Source organism: Salmo trutta, chromosome 3, assembly GCF_901001165.1.
Source record: "Salmo trutta chromosome 3, fSalTru1.1, whole genome shotgun sequence".
Lineage (NCBI taxonomy): Eukaryota > Metazoa > Chordata > Actinopteri > Salmoniformes > Salmonidae > Salmo > Salmo trutta.
The window spans coordinates 38,345,040-38,363,014 of NC_042959.1; the positions used below are offsets into that span (position 1 = coordinate 38,345,040).

Genomic DNA, 17,975 nt, shown 5'->3' on the forward strand with positions numbered 1-17,975 from the left:
ACTTAATAATGTTTACATATTTTGCATTACTCATCTCATATGTATATACTGTATTATATTCTACTGTATTTTAGTCTATGCCGCTCCAACATTGCTTGTCCAAATATTTATATATTTTCTTAATTCCATTCCTTTAGATTTGTGTGTATTGTTTTGAAATGGTTAGATATTACTGCACTGTTGGAGCTAGAAACACAAGCATTTCGATACACCAGCTATAACATCTGCTAAACACGTGTATGTGTCCAATAAATTGTGATTTGATTTGAATAGAGCCTCACAGCAGTGCCACAGATAGAACAATGAGACATATATTTCACCGGATGTATAAATGTGAAGCATATAATTGGCGTTTCCACTTACTACCAAATATTGTGGTGAGAGGAAGCCCAGAGACCGGCAGTGTGAGAAGATAGAGCGAGATTTTTTTTTATAATAATAAAAAATCAAAATAAGATAGAGCGAGATGGATTTTGGCCGATATTATGCTAATTTTCTCAATACTAATTTTCTCAATACAATTTTGTGTTTCAAAACTAAATATGTTACGAACAGAGTGGACTAAGTTTTGTAGACTTTACCCTTTGCCAAAGTAAAAAAAAAATCGTTGTTTAGGAGTGCGAAGGCGAATTGAGTTACTGCACACGCGCTCTTCATAAGGCGTAAGTCGTTCCCTAACGGAAATATGCAAATAAATGCTAGAACGCGCCAATAGGCTCTCGCTAGCTCGTGCTTGGCTCCTTGCTTATTCTGCCCACTAGGATTAATTTGCTCCCATTGGAAACGACAGGCTGTGGTCTATCTTGGGTTAGTTACACAAATCTTTGGTGCTACTGGTTCCCTTTTAGCAATGACCCCTACTCCCGCCCTCTTTGACTGTCGCTGGACAATGACGTACGTTTTACTCGCCGTTTACAATGGCGGCTACTTGCTAAATGAAGCAACTATATATTTACAGTAACAAACACCTAGCGAACCGTATACAAAAAGAAGGCTAATTTGCAATGTCCAACAGAACAGCATATTTTTATGATCCGGACGTGGGGAACTTTCATTATGGTAAGATTTTGGCTACACAAAGCTAGACTCAAGCATAGCATATTAGCAAGCCGGCTAACGTAGCTAGCTTATTATTAGATAAATAAGGTTAGGGTAATAGTTATTTCCTTTTTAATTTGTGATTTGATCGTAACGTTATTATATTCTTATTTATTCTAGCAATCAGGTCAATAGATCTCGCCGCAAACTCGAAACGTGTTCGCTAACTAAGGTTACTAGCTAATAGTCGTGTGTTTGCAAGAGTAGAGATGTTTTATTCTATATTTTTCCTGGCTAGGCAGTTTATGAATGATAGCTAGCATCATGCAGAGCCACAGAGAAATGAATTAATTGATAACTGCATAGAATAACACTAACTGAAACATGATTTTTGCTTTTTCTTTCATTATCAAGGTGCTGGTCACCCAATGAAACCCCATCGTCTCTCTCTGACGCACAGCCTTGTTTTGCACTATGGCCTATACAAAAAGATGCAGGTAAGTCCTGCTGATGTTAAACATGCTGAAAAGTACCAGATGAAACCAGACTCTTTCATGTCCTTCTTGACACCATGTTCATGTATTGACTGGTCCTTGTTTTATAGGTTTTCAAACCATACAAAGCCTCCCAACATGACATGTGCCGATTTCACTCAGAAGACTACATTGACTTTCTTCAGAAGGTCAGCCCCAACAATATGCAGGGCTTCACAAAGAGTCTCAACACCTTCAATGTGGGGGATGACTGGTGAGAATGTCTTATCTATATTCTATAACAGGGGTATTCAACTCTTCCCCTACGAGGGCTGGAGCCTAGGAGTTTTCTGTTCTACATGATAATTAATTGCACCCACCTGGTGTCCCAGGTCTAAATCAGTCCCCGATTAGAGGGGAAGAATGAAAAAACCCAGTGGAACTGGTTGAGTTTGAGGGTTCTATAATGTATTAGCCTACATTGCTAACTTGGTGTAAATTTGGATTCATGTGTGACTTGAGGACAATGCAACACTGTGTGAAATACATAATGTGTCATCATACAGACTGTTGTTGATGTAATATTATGCTCACTGTAATGTGCAACTTGTTATCAATATCTGTTTGACGTACACATATATCTGTGTGATAATGCATGTGTCCTCTGTCAGCCCTGTATTCCCGGGCCTGTTTGAGTTCTGCTCCAGGTATACCGGAGCATCACTACAGGGAGCAACACAGCTAAACCACAAGGTATGTGCGCACACACACACACCATGTTGTACCACTGTGAAGGTCAGTTTGTTTTAGGGAAAACGTTAAGCTCAGCTTCTTTTTTGTCATGTCAGGACTATGTTATGAATGTATTCTATCTACTGGTAGGCTATATATATTTAGGCCAAGCAAGCAATTCAGCAATTTACAGAGCCAGGTAAAATAGTTGACCAGGGTTTGTGATTTAAGTATTGATCGGGGCCATTGTTTTGCAGATATGTGACATTGCCATCAACTGGGCTGGGGGTCTTCATCATGCTAAGAAATTTGAGGTAAGAATTATGCGACATGCATTTGTTTCTTTGTCAAGACAATTTACAATTTATTACGGCCTCTGGTCATCTTTTAATATGCCTATGTACAGCTCTTTATGATTTCATGATTTCACTCGTTTTTGTTTTTAGGCCTCTGGATTTTGCTATGTGAATGACATTGTCATCAGTATACTGGAGCTTTTGAAGTAAGAGTAAAGCACCCTTACAGTCTTTGTATTTGACTATTTCCTAAATATTGTTTTTTTCCCCCTCAGTTTCTGGGTTCACGTCCCTCTAAGGATCACTGACAACTAATAATGTAAATGTATCTTTAGATACCACCCACGTGTGCTCTACATAGACATTGACATTCACCATGGCGATGGGGTGCAGGAAGCATTTTACCTGACTGATCGGGTCATGACTGTATCCTTCCACAAGTATGGGAACTACTTTTTCCCAGGCACAGGTAAGACAAGCCATATGAGTGTCTGTTATAATCAGTGAGAATACTCATTGAGAAATGGAGAGACAGTTTGTCTTAATGACTAAATCAATGAATATCTCTATGGGGCAATAGAGGTGTCTTAGGGCAAACACAGTTCTGAGCTATAGTTTGAATCAGTTTGTTTTGTATTTTGTATTTTTTTTCGTTAGGTCCGGTTGGTTTCACATTGTCAAATGAACTAAAATGCCAAAACAAAATCACATGTTCATGCAAGTCATTTGTTTTGTTGGCGAAAATGCTCAAGTTAAATCAATTTATGATTATCCAGAAGCATAACTTGTGTGTCCCAAACTTCATATTACTTTCGCTTTGGTCTTCCAACAACATGTGGAAAGGTGCAATAACTGCTCTAAGTGCAACGTGAATAAGCTATTCAATAGCCTATTTCCCCGGTATAGCCCCCATCTCCCCTAATCTACATCAGATGTGATCATAAATGCGCCACTACTCACAGAATGTTTCAGAGTTATCAAGTTATACTACTGCGTGCATTTTATCAAATGCTCACAGGCCAAGAAACACATCAACGAACTGGCACACATTTTAAGCCCAAAAGCAAATTCTGTCCCATAGTTAACAACTCTTCGATTAATACCTATTGTAGGTTAGTCGAACAAGAAGCCATGTCAGTGTATACGAGACAAACAAACCACATTCAAAAAAATCTCACTAGAACAGAAGAACAGGCACTTAATGAATTAATGAAAGATTCATCGTTGGTTATTAAACCTGCAGACAAGGGGGGTGCTGTGGTAGTTCTAGACTATGAAAAATATAAAGAAGAAATTCAGAGACAACTCAGTAATGAACGTTTCTATAGAAAACTAAGTGTTGATCCCACACAGGTGTTCCAAAGGGATATATGCTCTAGTTTGGAGCAAGGCCTATTAAACCACCTTATCTCAAAACCTGAATATGAATATCTTTGCTGCGATTGTGCCATACGTCCATGCCTTTACATTTTACCGAAATTACACAAACCTAAAACACAACAAGGCAATTATCCAGGCAGACCAGTGGTTGCAGGAATAGGCTCAATGTTAGAGCCATTGTCGAACTTCGTAGACGCTTTTATTAAAACTCATGTGCAAGCATTGCCATCATATGTAAAAGACTCTATAGACTTCATAAACAAGATCTCACCAATAACGGGTTTGAAAGAAGACTGTATTCTGGTCACATTAGATGTCGAGAGTCTATATACCAGCATTCCCCATGCGGGGGAGCTGGCAGCACTAGCTCACTATTTGGGAGACAGAGATACTAATGAATATCCACCAACAAACTTTATTTTAGAGCTGGCAGAATACGTTTTGAAGTATAACTATTTTAGGTTTGATGATGAATACTACCTCCAAACGAATGGAACGGCGATGGGTTCCACATTCGCTCCGAGCTATGCTAACCTTTATGTGGGTCTATTTGAAGAACGTTTTGTCACTAACATAAACGAAAATCCATTTTTGAACAAAATCCTGAAGTGGTATCGATATATTGACGACATTTTTTGCATATGGGAAGGAACTGAACAAGAGCTGTCAGATTTTATGGCACTACTCAATGACATGGATCCCAATCTCAAATTTACTATTGAAAGTGACACTCAACGCGTTCATTACCTCGATATGTGGATTGAGAAATCAAATGGAACCCTGTTTACAACTCTGTATCGAAAAGAAACAGACAGAAATACTCTATTACAGGGGGACAGCTTCCATCCTGAGCCATTAAAAAGAGGACTTCCTAGAAGCCAGTTTTTCAGACTGCGCCGTATATGCTACTCCAATGATGATTATCTAGAAAAAGCAGCGGAGATGCGCATTAGGTTTCTAAGAAGAGGCTATTCGCCACAATGTGTGGATGAAGCTCTTCATTTGGCATTGGGTAAAACACGAGATGAATTGTTACAAAAAAGACCCGCTAAAGCAAAAGAACACTCCGTTATGTTCACAACCACATATACTTTGAATTCGCGAAAAGTGGGAGGTGTGGTTAAGAAACACTGGCATATTTTATCATCGGACCCAGCTTTGCCGGCTGAATTTAAGAATCCACCACTCATTGTATATAGGAGAGGTCGCAATTTACGCGATAAACTGGTTCATGCCAACTGCCAGCCACGAAAGAAAATCAGCCAGGCTCTTTTACGCCCTCTACCAAATGGTAGCTATAAATGCAGAGGATGCGCACAGTGCAACAATATGATGAAGTGTGAATATTTCTGCCACCCCCACACAGGTAAACGGTTTCAAATAAATGATATCATTACGTGTACCACCACCCATGTTATTTACATTATTAAATGTCCATGTGGGCTGTGCTATGTCGGTAAAACCTCCCGCTCTCTCAAACAGAGAATTAGTGAACACAAAAGTTCAATCAGGAGAAACGACAGGGATTATCCAGTCGCAGTACATTTTAATGACCTAAAGCATGACATTTCTACCTTTAGATTTTGTGGCATAGAGAAAGTCAAGATATCAGACAGGGGAGGTGATATTAATAATACTCTGAGCAAAAGAGAATGTTTTTGGATTTTCACCCTCCAGACATTATTTCCTAAAGGACTTAATGATGAAATGCCTATGTATGTTATGTTGTGAATTTAAAAAATGTTCCTATTCAAGATTACTTAGTTCTTTTCGTATGATTTACCCAATGATTAATGAAAACTTGCTATGTCCTCGTTGTGATTTTATGGGCGTGTTTGGTGCGTCTTGTCTATACACTTGTAATATTTGTGAAATGCATATTGTTATGTTTGGTAGCACTTTTTTATTTTTATTTTTCCTTAGCCTCCAACTCCTTTCCATATGTGGAACGGATGTGGGTGGGGCTAGGTCTACATAGAGGTGCTGTTTTCGAAAATTCACAAAAGCTCTGACGAAGGCCGTTGGGCCGATACGTAAGCTTATTAAATACCAGTGATACTATCAAGAGCAGTGTGCGGTTTCTTTCATCCTGTTTTAATTGCTTTAATTGTTGCCATGCACCTGCAACAAGACTGCTCAGATGTGGGAGTGCCTTTTGAATCCATCAAATGCTCACAGTCAAACAACCAGTAATAATGCATGCCTTTGATTCATGCCTCTGGGTCTTTTCCTGTGTTTGGTCCGGACTGTGAGCTCACCTGCAGCGAACCGCACCACGGTACATATAGATATGGACTGAGACCACCCTTTTTGAGCGAACCATAGTGCATTGTTTAGTGTGGATACTGTTCACACCAGTCCAAATAAGGGGGTAAACGTGGCAAAGTTCGGAAAAACTGCTCCAAACCAATATGGTGTGAAAGCCCCCTTAATGAGCCTATTCTTTGATAAACAAATTGTGTTTGTCTGTTTTGTCCCATAGGTGATATGTATGAGGTGGGGGCTGAGAGCGGCCGTTACTACTGCCTGAACGTGCCTCTCCGGGATGGGATCGATGACCAGAGTGAGTAATGTCCTTTCTGGATCCCCCACTCAGGGGACTCAGGCCAGTGAGATGTCTCTGGGGAGTGCTTTCATCAGATATAGGTTATGCTGCCTGACGTCTAAACTATTAACATCATCTCTGATGAGTGTTAAAATGTGTTACAAAGGTCGAAGGGTCTGATAGTATACTGGATAATAACCAACAACAGATGTTTCCTGATTTTTGATAGGGGATCAATTGAGCAAAACATTGCATAATTGGCAAGAATGCTTGAAAGGATGAATTCTCTTCATTTTGTCCAATACCTTATCATTATAGCACTTTGTTTCTTAGGCTACAGGCAACTCTTTCAGCCAGTCATTAAGCAAGTGGTGGACTTCTACCAGCCAACCTGTATCGTTCTTCAGGTGAGCATTTGGCAGCCAGAGATCATCATTTGTTTTGCATGAGTGGCATGGATTGTGGTATTGAATATAGGACTCATACATGCACCTCTTGTCATTGATAGTGTGGGGCTGACTCTCTGGGCTGTGACCGACTAGGATGCTTCAACCTCAGTATACGAGGCCATGGGTAAGTGTCTTTGTAGTGATAAGGATTCAGGTTTGGTGGATGGAAGTCAATGTACTCTATAGTATGAGGATATACTGCAACCTACTGGTAGGAGGGCACATTTAAGGGATTACAGAAAATCCCTTACCAATTTAAACAGGAGCCAGGATATGGTGAACTCTTACCCAGGGTACTTATTTTTCCTATAGGGAATGTGTGGAGTTTGTAAAGAGCTTCAGGATTCCCCTGCTGGTGCTGGGAGGAGGAGGGTACACAGTACGCAATGTGGCCAGATGCTGGTGAGTACTCATTTATTTCATTGCTTTAACTGAACTATAGTGTAGAACTCTGGAGCTCGAAGCCTGTTTCACAGCCTTTTTTCCATTGTTCCCCTCTAATCAGGGACTGATTTAAACCTGGGACACCAGGTGTTTTTTTTACCTTTATTTAACTAGGCAAGTCAGTTAAGAACAAATTCTTATTTTCACTGACGGCCTAAGAACAATGGGTTAACTGTTCAGGGGCAGAACGACAGATTTTGTACCTTGTCAGTTCGGGGATTCGATCTTTCAACCTTTTGGTTACTAGTCCAACGCTCTAACCACTAGGCTACGCTGCCGCCCCATGTGTGTAATTATCAGGTAGAACCGAACCAGCAAGCTCTGGACCTTGAATACACCTGGTGTAGAGGTTAGGTGACAGTTGTTTTTAATGGAGACCGAGAGATAATGTTCTCACAGTGTATATGGAACCACTTAAGACTCTGTTGCTCTTCCGCCATTCTAGGACCTATGAGACCTCCCTCCTAGTTGATGAGCCAATTAGTGATGAGCTGCCCTATAGTGGTAAGTGAGCAAGCTTTTTGTACATTGGTTTGATATTATATTGACATAATGATGTACACTGAACAAAAATATAAATACAAAATGTAAAGTGTTGATCCCATGCTTCATGAGCTGAAATAAAAATATCCCAGAAAATGTCCATATGCACAAAAAGCTTATTTCAAAGGTTGTACACAAATCTGTTTACATCCCAAAGCATTTCTCCTTTGCCAATATAATCCATCCACCTGACAGGTGTGGCATATCAAGAAGCTGATTAAATAGCATTATCATTACACGGGTGCACCTTGTGTTGGGGGACAATAGTAATAGGGCCGAAGGAGATGGCTGCCGTTTTACGATCCCATAACCAATTGTGCTATTGTGTATGTTTTTTCGCGTTATTTGTAACTTGTACATAATGTTTCTGCCACCGTGTCTTATGACCGAAAAGAGCTTCTTAATATCAGGGCAGCAATTATTCACCCCGTACTGGAGGAATTCTTCTTCTTCGAGTCGGACGGAAAGGATTTACTCCAGACGCCCGACAAGGCCCTCATCCCCATCATTCGCAGGAGGAAAATACATAGATATCGTGAACAACAGTCCAGGTGTCTTGTAAAGAATTGTCATTGAGAGGGTAATCTACCTTTACCATCAGTCCTATTTTCCAACGTACATTCAATCGATATTAAAATAGACAAACTCCGAGCACGTATATCCTACCACCTGGACATTACAAACGGTAATATCTTATGTTTCACCGAGTCATGCCAGCTGTAAGCTTTTTCGGGAGGATAGAACAGTGGCTTCTGGTAAGACAAGGGGCGGCGGCCTATGCATATTTGTAGACAACAGCAGGTGCATGAAATCTAAGGAAGTCTCAAGGTTTTGCTCCCCTGAGGTAGAGCATCTCATGATAAGCTGTAGACCACACTATTTACCAAGACAGTTTACATCTATATTTTTCATAGCTGTCTATATACCACCGCAGACCGATGCTGGCACTAAGACCGCACTCAATGAGCTGTATACGGCCATAAGCAAACAGGAAAACGGTCATCCAGAGGCGGAGCTCCTAGTGGCCGGGGACTTTAATGCAGGGAAACTCAAATCAGTTTTACCTCATTTCTATCAGCATGTTAAATGTGCAACCTAAGGGAAAAAAACTCTAGACCACCTTTACTACACACAGAGACGTGTACAAAGCTCTCCCTCGCCCTCCATTTGGCAAATCTGGCCATAATTCTATCCTCCTGATTCCTGCTGACAAGCAAAAACTAAAGCAGGGAGCACCAGTGACTCGGTCAATAAGAAAGTGGTCAGATGAAGCAGATGCTAAGCCACAGGACTGTTTTTCTAGCAGAGACTGGAATATGTTCCGGGATTCTTCCGATGGCATTGAGGAGTACACCACATCAGTCACTGGCTTCATCAATAAGTGCATCAATGACATCGTCCCCACAGTGACCGTACGTACATACAACAACCAGAAGCCATGGATTACAGGCAACATCCGGAATGAGCTAAAGGGTAGAGCTGCCGTTTTCAAGGAGTGGGACTCTAACCCGGAAGCATATAAGAAATCCCGCTATGCCCTCCGACTAACCATCAAAAAGGCAAAGCGTCCATACAGGACTAAGATTGAATCTGACGCTCGTCGGATGTGGCAGGGCTTGCAAACTATTACAGACTACAAAGGGAAGCACAGCCACAGGTGCCCAGTGACACAAACCTACCAGATGAGCTAAGTTACTTCTATGCTCGCTTTGAGGCAAGTAACACTGAAACATGCATGAGAGCACCAGCTGTTCCGGACAACTGTGTAATCACGCTCTCCGTAGCTGATGTAAGACCTTTAAACAGGTCAACATTTACAAGGCCGCGGGGCCAAACAGATTAACAGAACGTGTACTCCAAGCATGCTCTGACCAATGACAAGTGTCTTCACTAAGGTAACCTGCCTAAATGACTACCGACCTGTAGCACTCACGTCTGTAGCCATGAAGTGCTTTGAAAGGCTGGTCATGGCTCACATCAACACCATTAACCCATAATCCCTAGGCCCACTCAAATTTGCATACTGCCCCAACAGATCCACAGATGATGCAATCTCTATTGCACTCAACACTGCCCTTTCCCACCTGGACAAAAGGAACACCTATGTGAGAATGTTATTCATTGACTACAGCTCAGCGTTCCAACACCATAGTGCCCTCAATGCTCATAACTAAGCTAAGGACCCTGGGACTAAACACCTCCCTCTGCAACTGGATCCTGGACTTCCTGACGGGCCACCCCCAGGTGGTGAGGGTAGGGAACAACACACCCGCCACGCTGATCCTCAACACGGGGGCCCTTCAGGGCTGCGTGCTCTGTCCCCTCCTGTACTCCCTGTTAACTCATGACTGCATCCAGGCTGCATCACATCCTGCCGTGATTGGGAGTCCCATAGGGCGGAGCACAATTGGCCCTGCGTCGTCCAGGTTTGGCCGTCATTGTAAATAAGAATTTGTTCTTAACTGACTTTCCTAGTTAAATTTTAAAAAGTTGCCAGGCACGACTCCCAACACCATTATCAAGTTTACCGATGACACAACAGTGGTAGTCCTGATCATTGACAACGATGAGACAGCCTATAGGGAGGTCAGAGACCTGGTCGTGTGGTGCCAGGACAACAACCTCTCTCACAACGTGATAAAGACGAAGGACTACAGGAAAAGGAGGACCGAGCATGCCCCAATTCTCATCGACTGGAGTGGAACAGGTTGAGAGCTTCAAGTTCCTTGGATTCCACATCACCAACAAACTGTCATGGTCCAAACACATTTACAGTCGTGAAGAGGGCACGACAAAGCCTATTCCCCCTCAGGAGACTGAAAAGATTTGGCATGGGTCCTCAGATCCTCAAAAGGTTCTACAGCTGCACCATCGAGAGCATCCTGACTGGTTGCATCACTGCCTGGTATGGCAACTGCTCGGCCTCCAACCGCAAGGCACTACAGAGAGTAGTGCGTACGGCCCAGTACATCACTGGGGCAAAGCTTCCTGCCATCCAGGACCTCTATACCAGGCGGTGTCAGAGGAAGGCCCTAAAAATTGTCAATGACTCCAGCCACCCTAGTCGTAGACTGTTCTCTCTGCTACCGCAAGGCAAGCAGTACCGGAGCGCCAAGTCTAGGTCCAAAAGACTTCTTAACAGCTTCTACCCCCAAGCCATAAGACTCCTGAACAGCTAATCAAAGGGCTACCCAGACTTCTCTTTTATGCTGCTGCTACTCTCTGTTTATAATCTATGCATAGTCACTTTAACTCTACTTACATGTACATATTACCTCAAATAACCGGTGCCCCCGCACATCGACTCTGTACCAGTACCCCCTGTATATTGCCTCGCTTGTTATTTTACTGCTGCTGTTTTAATTATTTGTTTTATTTTATATTTTTACTTAAGGAATTTAAAAAAAAATTATTAACTTCTTAAAGCATTGTTGGTTAAGGGCTTGTAAGTAAGCATTTCACTCTAAGGGTTACACCTGTTTTATTTGGCGCATGTGACAAATACATTTTGATTTGAATAAAAGGTTATTTTACCATTTCTTTACCAAAAAGCCACATCAACATCATTTTAGAGAATTTGGCAGTACGGCCAACCGGCCTCACAACTGCAGACCACGTGTAATCACTTCAGCATCGGACTGTCACATCCGGCTTCTTCACCTGCGGGATTGTCTGAGACCAGCCACCCGGACAGCTGATGAAACTGTGGGTCTGCACAAACAGTCTCAGGGAAGCTCATCTGCGTGGTCGTCGTCCTCACCAGGATCTTGACCTGACTGCAGTTCGGCATTGTAACTGACTTCAGTGTGCAAATGTTCACCTTCGGCGGCCACTGGCACGCAGGAATCCCAGTTAACTGTACCGGGCAGATGGCAGAGTGTGTATGTTGTGTGGGCGAGCGGTTTGCTGATGTCAACGTTGTGAACAGAGTGCCCCATAGTGGGGTTAAGGTATGGGCAGGCATACGCTACGGACAACAAACACAATTGCATTTTATCGATGACAATTTGAATGCACAGAGATACCGTGACGAGGTCCTGAGGCCCGTTGTTATGCCATTCATACGCTGCCATCACCTCATGTTTCAGCATGATAATGCACAGCCCCATGTCGCAAAGATCTGTACACAATTCCTCAAAGCTGAAAACCTGCATGCTCGCAGCATATGTCACCCATTGAGCATGTTTGGAATGTTCTGGATCGACGTGTACGATAGCGTGTTCCAATTCCCGCAACTTCGCACAGCCATTGAAGAGCGGGATAACATTCCACAGGCCACAATCAGCCTGATCAACTCTATGCAAAGGCGATGTCGCGCTGCATGAGGCAAATGGTAGTCACACCAGATACTGACTGGTTTTCTGATCCACACCCCTACTTTTTTTTGTAAGTGTCTGACCAACAGATGCATATCTGTATTCCCAGTCATGTGAAATCCTTAGATTAGGGCCTAATGAATTTTTCAATTAACTGATTTCCATATGAGCTGTAACTCAGTAAAATTGTAATTTATTTTGCATGTTGCATTTCTATTTTTGTTCAGTATAAAAGCACTTTTTATTTTTTTATCTGTTTCTTTCTCATCCCTCCAGAGTACTTTGAGTATTTTGCTCCAGACTTCACACTCCACCCAGACGTGAGCACCAGGATAGAGAACCAGAATTCAAGACAGGTAATTTTGAGAATGCACATGCTCTCTCCCTATTGTTTTTTTTTGTATTCCTAAAACAGTCTACATAATGTTTTCAACAAGGATTCAAACTACTAAATATGTGTGACCATGAAAATGATTCTCTCCAGTTTAAATGATGTATCTTCCTCCTGTGTTTGTTTAGTACCTGGAACAGATCCGTTCGACGGTCTTTGAGAACTTGAAGATGTTAAACCACGCCCCCAGTGTCCAGATCCACGACGTGCCCTCTGACATCCTGAGCTACGAGCGTACTGATGAGGGAGACCCAGATGAGAGGGGCTCAGAGGACAACTATTCCAGGTGAATACACTCGTAGTTAGCTTTGTGACACACGGGAACATATTAGTAATGGAATCAATATGACCCGTTTTGGTCTAACTGCATGTAGTATCTGTGTGAACTGCATGGTGTTTTGAACATTCTGGAACTAAATGGCTTATGTTCTCTTTACAGGCCGGAGGCAGCCAATGAGTTCTATGATGGTGACCATGACAACGACAAGGAGAGCGACGTGGAGATCTGAGCGCTCAGATGTCAGACTTTTCCTTCTGAAATGATTGGGAAACCGTAGTCTCAAGGCTGCAGTCTAAGGAAAGTGGACACTGTGATTATTCCTCCCCAAGAGGACCATAGCCATCTCATGGACTTGACCTGGCTGTACTTAAAGCGAGAGACTACCATCATGAATTCCTTTTTATTTTTTACTGTGTGTGAATGAGTATGTAGAGTACGTCATCCTGAGCAGTTCTATTGCCAAGCACTTCCTCAACAGTTACGGAGTCAGTCACCTTCTGACTCACCTGAAGAAGACGGCCAAGAGGAGCCCAATACACATTCATGTACTGAAATGTTATGTCGTCTCTTGTTTTAAATGTCTGGGCCTTTTTCATCAGAACAGGATAGAAGAGTCTTCGTCCTAAAAGGTTGTCAGGTTAATGGTCCAGTGAGATTTGACTTCCTGTTGCTAGATGCTGTGTCGAGGGGACCTGTGTCAGTCTTATATTGCCAGTTTTTCACTTCACACATTGGGATCACAGAGGTCCGTCCTTTGAATATCAAGTGTTTCAAATGTTTTGATGAAGTTGTATTTCCTTTTTTATATATCAAATAAATTACAAAACGTAGTGGCTGCAATGCTTAAAAGATAAGTTATCTACACTGGAACATTTAAATGCAATTTAAGATTTTACTGAGTTCATAAGGAAACCAGTCAATTGAAAAAAATTCACATGACTGAGAATACAGATATGCATCCGTTTTGTCACATACCTTAAGGTAGGGGCATGGATCAGAAAACCAGTAGGTATCTGGTGTGACCACCATTTGCCTCATGCACCGCAACATCTTCGCATAGAGTTGATCAGGCTGATTGTGACCTGTGGAATGTTGTCCCGCTCTTCAATGGCTGTTCAAAGTTGCTGGATATTGGCGGTAATTGGAACATGTTGTCGTACCCCGATCCAGAGCATTCCAAACATACTCAATGGGTGACATGTTTGAATATGCAAGCCATGGAAGAACTGGGACATTTTCAGATCCTTGCTGTGAATTATGCTGAAACATGAGGTGATGGCGGCAGATGAATGGCACGACCATGGGCCGCAGGATCTCTGTGCAGTCATATTGCCATGGTATTCATTGTCCATAGCTTATGCCTGCCCATACCTCCACTGCCACCATAGAGCACTGTTCACAACATTGACATCAGTCGCCCACAATGCCATATACACTGTCTGCCATCTACCTGGTAGACTTGAAACTGGGATTCAGCTGTGAAGAGCAGGCTTCTCCAGTGTGCCAGTGGCCAAAGAAGGTGAGCATTTGCCACTGGAGTTGGTTACAAACCTGGTGAGGACAATGAGCACGCAGATGAGCTTCACTGAGACAGGTAACAGTTTGCCAAAATTCTTCAGTTGTGCAAACCCAGTTTCATCAGTTGTCTGGGTGGCTGGTCTCAGTTGATCCCACAGGTGAAGAAGGCGGATGTGGCTGGCATAGTTACGTGGTCTGCGGTTGTGAGGCCGGTTGGATGTACTGCCAAATTCTCTAAAACGGAGGCTTATGGTAGAGAAATTAACATTCAATTATTTGGCCACAGCTCTGGTGGACATTCCTGTAGTCAGCATGCCAATTGCACACGCCCTCAACTTGACATCTGTGGCATTGTGTTGTGACAAAACTGCACATTTTAGAGTGGCTTTTTATTGTCCCCAGCACAAGGAGCACCTGTGTAATTATGTTGTTTAATCAGCTTCTTGATATACCACAACTGTCAGGTGGCTGGATTATCTAGGCAAAAGAGAAATACTCACTAACAGGGATGTAAACAAATGTCAGATAAGCTTTTTGTGTATATCCAACATTTCTGGGCTGTTATTTCAGCTCATGAAACATGTCTTTACATAGTTTGTTTTTGTTCAGTGTATATGAACTCAATTTGATATCTTATTTTCAAAGTGAAATAACCACCTGTAATAAGGTCATGAAAACTTTATTACACATACATTCAATTTCACATCATACACGGTACATAACTTATTCAAAATGTTTTTCAATGGTCAGGATCAGACCTTGAGGTTGTGGTAAATTTGGGTGTTACGGCAACCATTTACATTTAGAAGTAATTGTCCAATAAATAGCTTATATAATAAAACCATTTGACCTTTAAAAAACAGAAATATCAGCTACACACATTCTCACTTGAAGAAGCCGTCATAAAAATGATGCTTTCGTGAAGGAACTTCAAAGATAGTTACATGTCTGAGACGATACATGATTAATTCTCTATCCACTAGAACAGCAAACCACAGGACAGCAGTTGACAAAGGTCTGTGCCAAGTCAAGTGCACCAGCCAGGAAGGCTACACCACACTAAGAGGATGTGCGGTTGGGAAACCCGCATCTGACCAGCATGCCCTTGACACAAAACCGTAAGGGCTCAAACTAAAGTGCATTTGACAAATGCGGGGTCTTTTGAGGTGTCCTGGATTGAGACTGAGGCAGTGTGGGCAAAATGTGAGAGTCCATCTACCCGCTTCCTCAAAACCTCAATTGGTTTCCTCCAAGACACAGACAACAGGACAGCCTCAGTGGCAGGACACAGGCAGTTATAATAAGGAGCACAACACACATCCACGATTATTACACTCCTGGTGTAGTTCTGTCTAGAGCTCCTCGCTCTCGTACAGGGGGGCCGTGTGCTGGGGGGTGGGGTCTGGAGTCAGGACGGGGAGATGGCTGAGGGGGATTTTAAAATGCTTGCCTGTAGGGGGGGCAGGCTTGTTGGTGCGAGCTGCAGAGACAGAAGAGTAAACAGAATGGAATACAAAGATCAAGATATTTTCAGAACAGGCTCCTTGAACCTCTAATGCAATAATAATGGAAATGCTGCATTTGAGCCAGGTAATAAAACTAAATGAAAATAAAGCCGGTCAATGTCAAACATTACCAACCTATTATTTTAAAAACATGAAAATTGTACTGTCTGGTTTGCCTAATATAAGGAATTCGAAATCATGTTTGGACCTCTTCATCCACAGAAGGAGGAATGTGCTGCTGTCCTTAGAGATTTTCCTAAAAAGAACTCCAAAGATAAACTGCTCCGGTATTAAGGTTTGTACAAGAGCCATTAAGGCATGCCTGTGCTGTGAGACTGGCGTCGCAGCCCTCTCTGCCAGCGTCGCTGTATTAAGCACCATCTCCAATTACAGGTTAACCTTGGGAGTCGAAAGACAAGCTTTCCTTGTGGCCAGCAGTGTCCAACTAAATTCTGCTGCACAGTTGGGGCCTGACATCATCACGATGAGCCAATCATATGAGCAAAGAAGTCAGTTTTTCCATTTAGAAACCCTGCACTGAGAGGATAGAGCAAGTATATGCCCTCTCTCTGACCGATACATTTCAGACTACTTCTTCAGCTAGCTAGGCTGAATAGAGGTAAAAGTCAATATGGCTGCTCTTGGTCCGCGTACCAGATGGCATGTTATGTGATCGAGGAGGAATATAATACAGCAGCCCCTCATTTTCCTAGCCTTGTAATGATACATCTGTTATGGGTTTCTAATCAGCCTTTACAACTTGCACCGCCATGGCAACTACTGTACTTGCAGGACGGCGGGAGAAATTACAGGAAATTTGCCCCTCTCCATCGTAACAGCAGAAAGTACTACAAATATTGAGTAAGAGACAATTTCCCCTTGCTGCTACAGTAGATTCGTTTTTACACAACACTGGTAATTTGTAGTCAATGGTATAAAGTACTTAAGTAGTACTTTAAAGTATTTTTACCTAAGTAGCGTTTTGGGGTTTCTATACTTTACCATTTTTGTTTGACAACTTTTACTTCCCTACATTCCTAATGGAAATAATGTACTTTTAACTTCATACATTTTCCTTGACACCCAAAAGTTCTCGTTACATTTTGAATGCTTAGCAGGACAGGAAAATGGTCTAATTCACACATTTATCAAGAGTACATCTCTGGTCATCCCTACTGCCTCCGATCTGGTGGACTCACTATACACAAATGCTTAATTTGTAAATTACATCCGAGTGTTGGAGTGTGCTCCTTGCTATCCGTAAATTAATTAAAAAAAATAAAAAATAAATTGTGCCGTCTGGTTTGCTTAATGTAAGGAATTTGAAATTATTTATACTTTGACTATTGATACTTAATTATATTTTAGCGATTACATTTAATTTAGATAATTAAGTATATTTAAAACCAAATATTTTTTGACTTACACAACTAGTATTTTACTGGGTGACTCACTTTTCATTTTCTATTATCTTTACTCAAGTATGACAATTGGGTACTTTCCCCCACCACTGTTTACAGTACAGTAGTGTAGTATGCCATTTCAATGCCCTGTCATAGCAGACATTCTGAGTGAGAGGTTACAGCGTTGTCTCTGATGTAAACAGTGTGGTAATCCCTGCATTTGTCCCACTAGTGCAGATGTCAGCACACTATTAGCTGTGAAGGGCCACAAGAGGTTGATTGGCACAGCAGTTATGTGGTGTTTATGAGTTTAAGTCTTGAAACATATACATACAATAATAGGTAACGGACAGGGATGAGCCAATTGGATCTCGTAACTAAACACTGTTGTGTGATAGCACAGACATGCACAGACCCACACACGCACAAACGGTCCACTTACTTCCTACGTCCAGTCTGGCATTGCAGGTGGACATGCCGGCCTCGTTGATGGCAGACAGGGTGTACCAGCCTGCATCAGATTTGACCAGCCTCTCAATGAGCAGGCACTGACTTCCAGCACCATCCTGGTAAAGGCTGGAAGACACATCAGGCTTGGGTTACTCTCTTATGGAATCAACAGCACCTCTCACTTATAGCTAACAGAGGTTCACCTTAACTAG

At 42.2% G+C, this 17,975-nt stretch overlaps 2 protein-coding genes across 2 annotated transcripts in view; one reads left to right on the plus strand and one right to left on the minus strand.

The window, feature by feature from the left end:
• Positions 1-858: 858 nt before the first annotated feature.
• Positions 859-13,722, plus strand: LOC115174931 (histone deacetylase 3). The gene is made up of 15 exons (XM_029733968.1): positions 859-1,059; positions 1,453-1,535; positions 1,643-1,785; positions 2,183-2,264; positions 2,501-2,557; positions 2,690-2,745; positions 2,875-3,008; positions 6,402-6,482; positions 6,798-6,871; positions 6,973-7,037; positions 7,226-7,315; positions 7,803-7,861; positions 12,493-12,572; positions 12,736-12,893; positions 13,047-13,722. The coding sequence occupies exons 1-15, from the start codon at positions 1,005-1,007 to the stop codon at positions 13,114-13,116; spliced, it is 1,287 nt and encodes a 428-aa protein (XP_029589828.1). The 5' UTR covers positions 859-1,004; the 3' UTR covers positions 13,117-13,722.
• A 1,346-nt stretch (positions 13,723-15,068) lies between these two features.
• Positions 15,069-17,975, minus strand: part of LOC115174939 (palladin) — a 30,740-nt gene continuing 27,833 nt past the window's right edge. The window contains exons 16-17 of the mRNA XM_029733981.1: positions 17,756-17,889; positions 15,069-15,885 (exon numbers count right to left, since the gene is read on the minus strand). Of these exons, the coding sequence (XP_029589841.1) occupies positions 15,758-15,885; positions 17,756-17,889 (262 nt within the window). The 3' untranslated portion in view covers positions 15,069-15,757. The remainder of the gene's footprint in view (positions 15,886-17,755; positions 17,890-17,975) is intronic.